Raw genomic sequence first — 12168 nt, forward strand, 5'->3', positions numbered from 1 at the left:
CATGTCTTTCTCTGTTTGACTTATTTCACTCAACATAATACCCTCCAGTTCCATCCACGTCATTGCAAATGGCAAGATCTCGTTCCTTTTGATGGCTGCATAATATTCCATTGTATATATATACCACATCTTCTTTATCCATTCATCTGTCGATGGACATCTTGGCTCTTTCCACAGTTTGGCTAACTTGGAACCTGTCAGTTCACCCTAGATACTCCAGGCTCCAACTTCGACTTTGTTGTTAGAGCTAATCCAACCCACCCATTAAGCTGGCTCTCTCCCTGTTATGATGGGGATCACCTGCATCAAAATCACCTAGAGGAGGAATCTGCCCTTTGAACAAGAATCCTCCAGGTGCTTCTTATAAAGATTAAGAACCACTAAGTCCAGGGGCGCCTGGGTGGCTCAGTCAGTTAAGCGTCTGCCTTCAGCTCAGGTCATGATCTTGGGGTCCTGGGATCGAGCCTTGAGTCCAGCTCCCCGCCCACAGCAGGGAGTCTGCTTCTCCCTCTCCCTGTGACCCTCCCCCGCTGCTTGTGCTCCTGCACGCACTCTCTCTCTCAAATAAAGAAATAAAATTGTTAAAAATTTTAAAAAAGAACCACTAAATCCAACAGACAGTAATTCTAACTTCCCACCTTTTTACCATATAACCCTTTGAGAACCACTGACCCATATGAGAGTCTATTCACTCCTAACGTTCCATTATCGCCCACAACCAATGGCTTACTCTGTCTTTAATGGTCACATTTACCCAATAATAACCTAAACAAGTTTATGCCTGTAGGAGGAAAACATCTTCCCTCTAAATACATCACGAAGTATAAATGCTAATTAAAATACACAGGCACTGAGTTAAATCTTGAACATTAAAATGAACCACACCCTTTTTTAGTAGAATCACATTAAATCCTGGTATTACTTCAAATAGAAATAATACAACAAAACCAAAGAGGACAAGATCTGAATCTGACAATTTTTTTTTTTAAAGAATCAGAACACAAACCTACCTGGTAATTCATGATGGCACGTAAACACATGATACAGACATGTACGTCATCTTTCTTACTCACTAATCTTGAATTTTTCAGGGTTCTTCTGCTTGGCAAAGTATTATATCTACAAATAAAAAGGGAAACTTCTATAAAACTATAGATCACCTTCTCAGCACAGGCACATGCACTTAAAAAAATGGAAACTGTTCTCTATCTTTACCTGCCCCTAATGAGGATTGTAGTTTGAAACCACCACCATCAAACCCATCACCATGAAGCTATTTCCGTAGACGTCAAGGCCTACACGATTCTATGTACTGGTCATCATCTTGTCAAACCAGATACTATGGACAGTGGCACTCAAGTTCATTCACAGCATATAACACATCAGATTATACGTGAGATTCATCAACACCCCCAAGGCTCCTAATCAGGAGATCTGCAGAGGTGATTGCAAACAACATGCTTGCAGAATGAATTTGCAAACAAGAAAGGGTGAAGCTTCATTTATACGTAGACCTTGAATCATCTGACCCCAGTTTAACTGCACCTTCCCATTACTGCTCTCAGGAGTCCCTGTTAGGAGTTTAAGGCTAGGCAAGGCCATACATTAGCAACTTCGATATCAGCCTGTGATATTAGACCTTAATAGTATGCAAATACCTCCTCAGCCTGATCCCTCAAGTAAAGCCTGGTGTGAAAGCTGAAGCTGAGGTGGAAATGTGCTGGTATTTCACAGGGTAAGGAGGTTTCCATGTTAAGACTCATTCGGAGATCCCACATTGCTAAGCCTTAGTTCTCCCGTCTGGAGATTTCTCAGAGTAAGGAAGTGGCAAGGTCAACATGGTGCTAGGAGACAAGCTACCCCCACCACCAAGAGCTTCCAAGTGAGCTGTAAGTGAGTGCCTCCAAGGGCAGTTTTCTCTGCAACTCCAAGCCTGAAGTAAAAGCCAATTTGAAAAATTGTCAACTACTCTCTGATAGCATCAATGACAGAAATGATCTACAAAATAAGCCACAGGCCTTCCTCCTTCCTGAACTAATTAAAGAATTTAAAGGAAGTTCTGATTAATATTAACCACGTTCAAAAGCCCCCACAGGTGCAAAGAGTTGAAAACTGAATTGACAGGTTTGTCTGAAACTGTTCCGCTGAGCAGCCCTTTTAATTCATTTTCTATTCAAAAACTATCAAACAGAAGATGATTTTTTCACATAAGCCTACGAATGAGCCAAATAGATTTGAGAAAAGCCCTTCAATATGTCACTTGCCTCCATACACCTGAATGTATAAAATTTGCTTATGCTAGTCTCAAGGAGAATGCTCTATTTTTTTGCTTTATGTCATGTCTGTTTTACATGAATATGCACAGACACACGTATTAAGGAAAAATAGCTACAAGAAAATATGATAGAAATTCAATAAATTATACAGTAATCTCAGGTGAAGTGGTTGTAGATTTTTCTTTTTTGTTCACATGTAATCTCTAATTTTCCTATAATTAGAAAAACTTACTTCTATAATAATAGTTTAGTATAACGGAGGAGGAGGAGGGGGCCGAGGAGGAGGAGGAAGAGGAAGAGGGAGAGGAAAAGGAAGAGGAAGAGGAAGAAGAGGAAGAAGGAGGAGGAGGAGGAGGATTATTCAAGGACGTCCTGCCTTATTCACACTTGGAAATAAAACTGCAGCAATGGAAGTTGGCCTAATTCAGCTCTGAATGCAAAAACAAAGTTATGGAAATGAATTCCGATTTCGGTGGTAGTAAGCACAATTTCAACATCTAGAACAACTCTAAAACATGTCGCTTCACCACAGCCCCAGCCTGAGCATGTCTGCTAACACACCACATAGAGGTCTCACAGAGATTGGTACCTCTTCAAACAATAACCACACAGCCAGCCTGACCCCAATGTCTGTGGGCTTCTTCGTCTGTATCAGAAATTCTTTCCCCACCTCTTTCTTTAGTCTAACCTGTTTTGCATTTCTTTAACGTCATCACTTGTTAAGTATATTATAGCGGATGATACAGAGAGGGCATTTTTAATCGAAAGCAGTGGCTAACCAGAGCAAAACAAAGTTATCTATGATTAAGTTCAAAAAAGAAAAAAAGTGATTTTCAAGGAATCAACGGTCCTTATTGCTAAATTATATTTACATGCAGCAATGACTGCAGATCTACTGAACAAAGCAAGTGACTCTGGACGGCAGAGGGATCGGTCAGTTCTACAGAGTTGCACGTTTCTGCATCCCTTCCACATACATTTTAATGATTCTGCCAAACAGACCAAACATACACATTAATGGTGTTTTCTAAGAGATGTAAAGTTACATAAGCAGGTTCCTTCCTTGCACTTAATAATCCAGTTCTTCAGCTTCAGGATTGTAATAAGACTCTAAAAAGCAAAAATGTCTTGGTCATTACTTGCGTTATTTGTAGAAACTAGCAAAAATGGATTAATTATGACATTCTAATTAGTAACACAAAAGGTTTCTACTTACTGTAGCAGGTGGGTGATCTCAAATATACATTTTGGATCAACATTTAAAATGTATTTAATATAAAACAGCACATGAACACATCAGTATTTAAGGAGCTTAAAACTTATGTCAAATAAAAACAAAGTATATTTTATTGATATTCTATGCTTAAAAAATAGAGAAGCTTTTTCCCTAAGTGTACAGCATTTAATCTAAATTTTGTTTTTCCTCCCATTTTTGGTTTATACAAAAATGGAGAATTAAAGGCAGCATTTGAACTTGTATTGAAAATCATAGCATCACAGTATGTCTTTTAAAAAACACCACTACAACCAATAACAAAAAGTCAGCATCGAAAGCCAAAGGAGACGCGTGGTATCATTTTTACCAATCTTTCCTGCCGTGGATCAGCAAACGGAAGCCCAAAGAAACTGCAGCCACACAGCAGGTAAAAAGTAAGAGACAAGTGTCCTCACTGGGATTCAGGGCAGTTTCTTCTTACAAGTTGCAACTCACAGACAATATGTCAGGTGGTCATGTGAAAAAGCTACTGCCTACAGCCATCTGTGCGGGCAAGTTCTTTGTCGAATGCTCATTTCCGTCATCCTGACAGCACTGGGTCTAGATAGGTGCCATTCCCCCACTCCCACCAATTATTTCACCAAGCGGGGTTAAGGCATTTTTTCAGAACATCGTGGTCAATGCACTCGGTAAGCAGTTTGTTTTTTTTTTTTAATATTTTGTTTATTCATTTTGGGTGAGTGACAGAGACAGGGTGGGGGAGGTGGGGAGAGGGACAAGCAGACTCTGCGCTGAGCACAGAACCCGACGCCGGGCTCGATCCCACGACCCTGAGATCATGACCTGATCTGAAAGCAAGAGTCAGACGCTTAAAAGCCTAACCGACTGAGCCACCCAGGTAAGCAGTTTTCTTTTTAAATCTTTATCCTGTATCACTTATCAGAAAAGTGAAGTTTTTTTTAATTTAATGTAATTTAAATAATTTAATGTAATTTAATTTTTTAATCTAATTAAGTTAATTTTAATTTATCCTGTATCATTTATCAGAAAAGTGAAGTTTTTTTTTAATTTAATGGGAAATTTTGCTCCATATTTTGGAACTCTTATTCTAAGAGAATTTTCTCTCATTAAGTAAATACAAGCCGACAGAGGTCACAACTCTTTACCTCTGCAAATACAAATATTTGCAGATGACCTAATTTAGGATCACATTAAATCTCTTTGGCTTGATTTTAGGGACTGTGCCATGAGTTAGCAGGTACATTCATCTACTCTTCAACAAGCACATATTGTGGAATTTGACAATCTATTTAATTAGATATTTGGTTTATTTGCTTTAATTATCACCTGATTAACTTATCACCTTTTTTTTCTGTTTGCATAGTTTTAAATTCAGCTCTAATGTATTGGAGTACCCAAAAAACATGTCCCTATGTAGCTGGTTTGAATAGATCCCTTTGAATTGACCCTAAAATACCAACAGAGTTAAGACTAACAATTTCCTGGATCCACTTTAACCACAAGGACACCTGGACAAGGTGAGCCATCTAAAAGCACTGGACTTGATTAAGGAGTACACTTGCATTGTGATGAGCACTGGATGATGTATGGAAGTGTTGAATCGCTATACTGTGCACCTGAAACGAATATTACACTGTGTTAAATGGAATTTAAATAAAAACTTAAGAATAAAAGTACTTGCCTCTGATGTTCTCCATCAGCCATAGGAAATCAAACTAAAACTCATGTTTAAGGTCCAATGCTGGTTTTATTAAACATCTCCTGTTTATGCTAAACCTACTAAGTGTTAAGGAAAAACAAAAGATAACGAAAGACGGTGCTTCTGCCTTTAAGGACTCATCGCTTACTTTAGGAAGCAAGAGGTAACTACATTGATAGCCCCTGTATGAAATGTGCTCTGCCCACACTCCAACCCCAGCCCCTCCTTCTGCTGCATGCACATGATCATGTACAAAATAAACTCAGCAGGACACACACCTGCACAGCACAATATGGTGGAGTGATGACAGTCACATCTCAAAGAAGTATCATACTTAAAATCCCCATGGAGTGAACCTTTCTTCAATCGAGCCAGGTTTGACTGAGTTAATACAGACCTATTCCTGGAAATGGTCTTTAGGCATATGAAAGGTGTTTTTAAATAGGGTTCTGATTCAAGAAGTCAATCTAAAAGGGATGGACAAATTGTGGGGTGAGTCTCATAAAGGTGACATGACAATGAAGATAACTGAACATGAACTATTACCAATGCAGATTTAAAACCTACCCATCTCTTGTGATCCTTGGATTCATCATTTTTGTCTGTATTTTAAGTGTGGATGTGTGTTACTTTCCAAAGAAAGAAAGAAAAAAAGCTGCATAAAAATAAACACTTGTAGACGGTCTAGGCTTAGATTCCCCTAAAGACAGAGGGCCAGCTAAGGGTGTGATCAGAATGCCTTTTCCACTTCAATCATCCTGTAGAAGGCTTCCCACAAGGCCTCTGATGCGGAAAGCTGGCCCTCCTCTACCCTCCTAAAGCAAGATGTAGCATTTCTGGCATGAGGCCCAATTCCACAACACATGTAACAAAAGAACCAAGTATCATCGGAAAAACCGGACTTTGAAAAAAATCTCATTTCCTGGTGCTGCAAACCTCCACCTGGACATCAAGGAGGAGGCTGAATACAATGATTAACAGTTTCCACAGACAAAGGATGAAGGTAAGTGATTAGTGCCATAAAACTCCACCAAATGTGAGTTACAGGGGCGCCCGGGTGGCTCAGTTGGTTAAGCGAACGCCTTCGGCTCAGGTCATGATCCCGGAGTCCCGGGATCGAGTCCCGCATCGGGCTCCCTGCTCGGCGGGGAGTCTGCTTCTCCCTCTGACCCTCCCCCCTCTCATGTGCTCTCTCTCTCTCATTCTCTCTCTTTCAAATAAATAAAATCTTAAAAAAAAAAAAAAAAAAAGTACGAGTTACAGATTCCCTCAATGTTGGGTTGGAAAATCAGCAATAATCAGTGACCAATTAAAAACTCAAACAGTTCAAAACTAGTCATCGAAACCAAATGCACAGGTGCTGTTGCATCATCATGTTGACACATGTAAATAAGGTTCACTCTATCGTAGTTGAAAGAAAGGGTGGATAGAGCAGCCTGCATCCGGTTCCCGCCACAGCCTTGAGGCTAAACCCTGTTCGCCTTTCACAAGCACCGATCATCCTAGTTCAGCTCTTTGAAAAGACTTTCCACAAAGACCTGAGCTTTACAAGGGATTAAGTGGGTGACTCAGCAGGAGGTATGGGTGCTTCCGTGGTAATCTAATAAACTTGGCACATGTACCATTACAGAGTTATCCACAGTGAAACCAATTGCTACAGTATTTCCTTCCTGAAGTTATTAGGAAACTTCTCATAAAACAGTCTATTTGAGCAGAGCCAGATTGAAGACTGTCGCTCTGGTTCACTGTGGTGTATTTAAAAGGCTCCAGTGAGAGGCAGTACTCATTTCTCCCTGTCTCCTATGGATAACTGAGGCAGACGAGCCACATTCCTGACCCACGTAATAGGTTTTGAGTGATCCCAGGTTCTGTCAACAGCTAATGGTGTCTGTTCCCTTAACAGAGGCTTCAAACTGGTTTCTTCGCTAGTTCTCTAACCACACAGTACATCATAGCTTCATCGAGGAGGAGGAGGAGGAGGAAAAGAGGCTTGGAAAGAACTTCATTTCCATTCTGCCCCTCTGCGGCCTGCCAGGCTGATGGTTTGCACTGTGATTATGGAGCTACTGGTTTTCGAGCTACTGTGGACCTAGAGAGGGAGGGAGGGAGAACAGGGCAAGTGAAATGCCACAAAGCCAGCTGTTGCTACCAAGATTCACTCATTTTTCCTAAATAAATGCTCCCCAGATTGCTGCAAGACGAGCTAATTTCTAGAATTCTGAAACAGTTGACTCTGGCATATTTTGCCCATCTCCTCATTGTTTTCATCGATGACAGCATTCAAAGAGTCCTGACTCCCTCATTTTCACTGACCTCCCTATCAGACATTTAGAGATCATTTTCTACCCAATGAAGTCATTCTGAATATGTGTCACTATTCCTTTAAATTAATGGGAGCAGGTCTAATGAGGCCCCGAAACAATTCGGTCTCTCTGGTGACTCAGGGCAACTTCCCGGAGACATGAATCTCGGAGAGAATGCTCTCAGATTCCAGAGGAAAAACCAAGGGAATAAAGTACTGAATGGAGGGATTGTGAACTAATGCTGGGACCACTGAAGTACAGGACCTAAATGCTGGCTGTCCCAAGAACCTTTCTTCCCCACTTTGGGCAAGGCAGACCTTTGGGGCTCTGGATGCCTGGACACAAAAGATGGTTTCCCAGAGGCAGATAACAACCCTGAGTCCAATTTTTGGAGCACCTGGCTATTTGTAGGGGGGGGCAGAAAATGGGAGATGAATATTTAGGGATTTTTTTTTTTTTTGAGGTCTCAAGATTTTTTTTTTTTTTTAAGATTTTATTTATTTATTTGAGACAGAGAGAATGAGAGAGAGAGCACATGAGAGGGGGGAGGATCAGAGGGAGAAGCAGGCTCCCTGCTGAGCAGGGAGCCCGATGTGGGACTCGATCCCAGGACTCCAGGATCATGACCTGAGCCATAGGCAGTCGCTTAACCAACTGAGCCACCCAGACGCCCCGAGGTCTCAAGATTTTTAAGGAAATCCTGTCTTTGAGAGGTCATTTTGACCAAAACCTTGCAGGGAAACTAATACCACCAAATTTCTCAGACCCTGTTCATCAACTTTGAGAACTGTCTGCTATCCTGTCAAGCACTGAATTCAAACTAAAATGTTACCCTAGCATTTGAAGATGAGACACTGTCTTGGAGGGAGTTGCCAATCAGAATTCACAGGATTCTGTGGATATGGAAAAAAAACATCACAAAACCAACGGGAGATCAAAACCAAACAGAAATGACTCTAAGCACTTGTATTAATTGTATGCACCAGTAGTTATATGCACATGAAATAATAAAGTTCTAAGTCAAAGCAGTGTAATAGGCAGACAAAACTAAGCAATTTCTACAAATACCTCTTAAGAAACCTATACAAAAACCTAGTACTACGGTAACACCTGCCATCTGAGCCACCTACTTCATGCGCAGCAATGAACTTGCCGAGCAGCAGGTGGTGAGCAGCTCAACCTGCCTGGCACTGGCAGCAGGAGCCACAGGGAAAAAAGGTGTTTTAAAAGCCTTTCGGGGGCGCCTGGGTGGCTCAGTCGGTTAAGCGACTGCCTTCGGCTCAGGTCATGATCCTGGAGTCCCTGGATCGAGTCCCGCATCGGGCTCCCTGCTCGGCGGGGAGTCTGCTTCTCCCTCTGACCCTCCCCCCTCTCATGTGCTCTCTCTCTCTCTCATTCTCGCTCTCTCAAATAAATAAAATAAAATCTTAAAAAAAAAAAAAGCCTTTCGGAATGACTGAGTGAGCTCCAAACCATCGACTTACCCTAGTAAGAAATGACAAGGCAAGTCAAACGCGAATTTTTGCCTCCAGAAAAAAGAGAATGGCAAGGCCAGCAAAGAAAACCCAGGGAAGCAACGGTCTTGGAATCTTCCTGACTACAGATGAGATACACAGGAATTTTTCTTGCCAGGCACATGCTGGTTGCCTGACATACACGTAACGCTTGTTAGGGTTCTGGTTAGAGTCATGCTGTGCTGTCCTTAACCACTACTCATTGTAAGAGGGTTTAAAAAGGAAGCTATAGTAATTTTGAACTAGCTCCTCATGGTTAGGAATACAACAGACAAGTTGGACTACATCAAACTAAAAAGCTTCTGCACAGAAAGGAAACAGAGTGAAAAGGTAACCTATAAAATAGAAGAAAATATTTGCAAACCATTAATACCCAAAACATATAAGGAACTCCACTACTCAACAACAAAACAAAACAAAAAAACATATAACCCAATTAAAGAACAGGTGAAGGACCTGAATAGACATTTCTCCAAAGAAGATATATAAATGACTGACGGTATCTAAAAAGATGCTGAACATCACTGATCATCAAGGACATGCAAATCAAAACCACAATGTGACATATCACCTCACTGCATCAGGATGGCTGTTACCAAAAAAAAACAAAAAACAAGCGATAACAAGTGCTGGCAATGATATGGAGAAAGTGAAACCCTTATGCACTGTTGGGGGGGAATATAAATTACGCAGATACCATGGGAAAAAGTACGGAGTTCCTCAAAAATATAAAAATAGCACTACCATATGATCTAGCAACCTCACTTCTGGGCATTTATCCAAAAGAATTGAAATCAAAATCTCAAAGAGATATCTGCACACATGTATTCCCGGCAGCATTATATGTAAGAGCCAAGATGTGAAAACAATCTAAATGTCCATCAACAGATGAATGGAGAAAGAAACTGTGGTTAAATAAAGAAATAGTAATTAGGTGACATGGCAGAAGTGTTGGCTAATGCTATTGTAATCATAAGGCAGTATACAAATTTTTTCAAATCAACAGGTTGTACATCTAAAACTTACACATTATAGCTCAATAAAAAATAAAATATCACATATTCACACACACACACACAAAATATTAAGTCATGAAAGACAAAGAAAGGATGAGGAGCTGTTCAAGTTAAAGGACACTACACAGACACAACTACTAAACACAATAAATGATCCTTACAGAGTGTGGATAGAGTTTTAAAAAAAAAAGAAATGGAAGGCAGTGGGATAACTGATGAAACTCTCAGACTGGGCTAAGAAACAGTGTCAATATTAAAAGTCTTATTTTGATAACTGTACTATGGTTATGTAAGAGTGTGTCCTTGTCTTAGGAAATCTACACTAAAATTAGGTGTAAAAGGACACAATTCTGTAACCTGCTTTCAAATGATTAGAAAGGGTGTATGTTTACAAAGCAAATGTGTAAACAGTAAAGTAAATGGACAAAATGTGAATTTTTGAATCTGTATTAAGAGTGTAAGGGGGATCACTGTAATCTTATAATTTTTAAAAATTTTAAATGTTATCAGGATGCCTGGGTGGCTCAAGTCGGTTAAGCGTCTGCCTGCTGCTCAGGTCATGATCCCAGGGTCCTGGGATGGAGTCTGGAACCGGGCTCCTTGCTCAGCAGGGAGCCTGCTTTTCCCTCTGCCTGCCACTCGCCCTGCTTGTGCTCACACTCTCTGACAGATAAATAAAATCTTTCAAAAAAAATAAACGATATCAAAATAAAAAGTGAAAAGGAAACATGCATTTATCTAATGGAATATTATTTAGTCTTTAAAAAAAAAAAAAGGAAATCCTGCAATGTGTACCAATATGGATTAACCTTGAGAATGTCCTACTAAGTGAAATAAGCCAGGCCCAGAAGGACAAATGCTGCATGAGCCTATTTAAAGGTATCTACAACAGTCCAACTCTTAGAAGCAGAGAATAGAAAGGTGGTTGCCACAGGTTGAGTGGAGGGGGAACACTGGGAATTGTTAATCAATGGGTATAACGTTTCAGTTATACAAGATGAATAAGTTCTAGAGATCTGCTGTACAACATTGTGCCAATAGTTACCAATACCATACTGTACGCTTAAAAATTTGTTAGGAGGGTAAGATATCATGTTAAGTGTTCTTACCACAATAAAAAAAATAAAAGGAGATGGGGCTCCAGGAGATGGGTGGCTCAGTCGGTTAAGTGTCCAACTCTTGGTTTCGGCTCAGGTCATGATCTCAGGGTCCTGAGATCAAGCCCTGTGTCGGGTTCTGCACTCAACATGGGGTCTGCTTAAGACTCCATCTCCCTCTCTCTTTGACCCCCCCATCTCTAAAATAAATGTAAAAAATAAAAATAAAAATAAATAAAAATTTAAAGGGGGGGGGTACCTGGGTGGCTCAGTTGGTTAAGCCACTGCCTTTGGCTCTGGTCATGATCCTGGAGTCCCAGGATCGAGTCCCACATCGGGCTCTCTGTTCAGCAGGGAGTCTGCATCTGCCTCTGACCCTCCCGCCTCCCAAGTGCTCTCTCTGTCTCTCTCTCTCATTCTCTCTCTCTCAAATAAATATCTTTAAAAAAAAAATGTTTTTTAAAAATAAAAAAAATAAGAGGGGTATATTAAAAAGAAGAGGTGATAACCATAAGAATGAAGGATACGAAGCATGTCCATGATAATTCTGGAAATACAGGAAAAAGAACACTACTTCTGAACAAAAGCTAGATGTAATCAACAATGGATATGTTCGGAGATCTACATCTGCAAAGCACCAAGCACTTAGTAAACGCCAAAATGGAAGCTACTGCTCACCCAGTGATACTCTGAAATAAGCCTGATCAGCAATCTATTGTTTTAACAACATATCCATATTTCTAGACATTGACATCCTCTTGTGTGTGGGTTGTGGACAGGTCTGCCTCTCCCTGTGACCTTGTACTCTCCACAGACAATATATTACTGCAGAACCTTGAATGAGTAGTTCCTGAACTGACCTAAACCAAACTTTCCCAGAGTCTGGCAAAAAATGTTTTTCAAAAGTCTATAGACCTTTCTTGCCAATACTTGTGAAGTTTGTACTACTGAAGTCCTAATGGCAACAGGAAAAAGGAAAGGTATATTTTTTCTCTTAAAAAAGTATTTTCAAACAGTCTAACTATT

At 40.4% G+C, this 12168-nt stretch overlaps 1 protein-coding gene across 8 annotated transcripts in view; it reads right to left on the reverse strand.

Moving 5' to 3' along the window:
* The window catches only part of FMNL2 (formin like 2), a 307029-nt gene that overhangs the window by 66553 nt on the left and 228308 nt on the right, over positions 1-12168 (reverse strand). For all 8 annotated transcript variants that reach the window (XM_081814428.1, XM_081814431.1, XM_081814429.1 and 5 more), the window contains one exon: positions 1011-1119. In XM_081814428.1, the coding sequence (XP_081670554.1) occupies positions 1011-1119 (109 nt within the window). The remainder of the gene's footprint in view (positions 1-1010; positions 1120-12168) is intronic.

Source organism: Leptonychotes weddellii, chromosome 3, assembly GCF_054177405.1.
Source record: "Leptonychotes weddellii isolate Sample4059 chromosome 3, ASM5417740v2, whole genome shotgun sequence".
In the NCBI taxonomy this organism is placed as follows: Eukaryota; Metazoa; Chordata; class Mammalia; order Carnivora; family Phocidae; genus Leptonychotes; species Leptonychotes weddellii.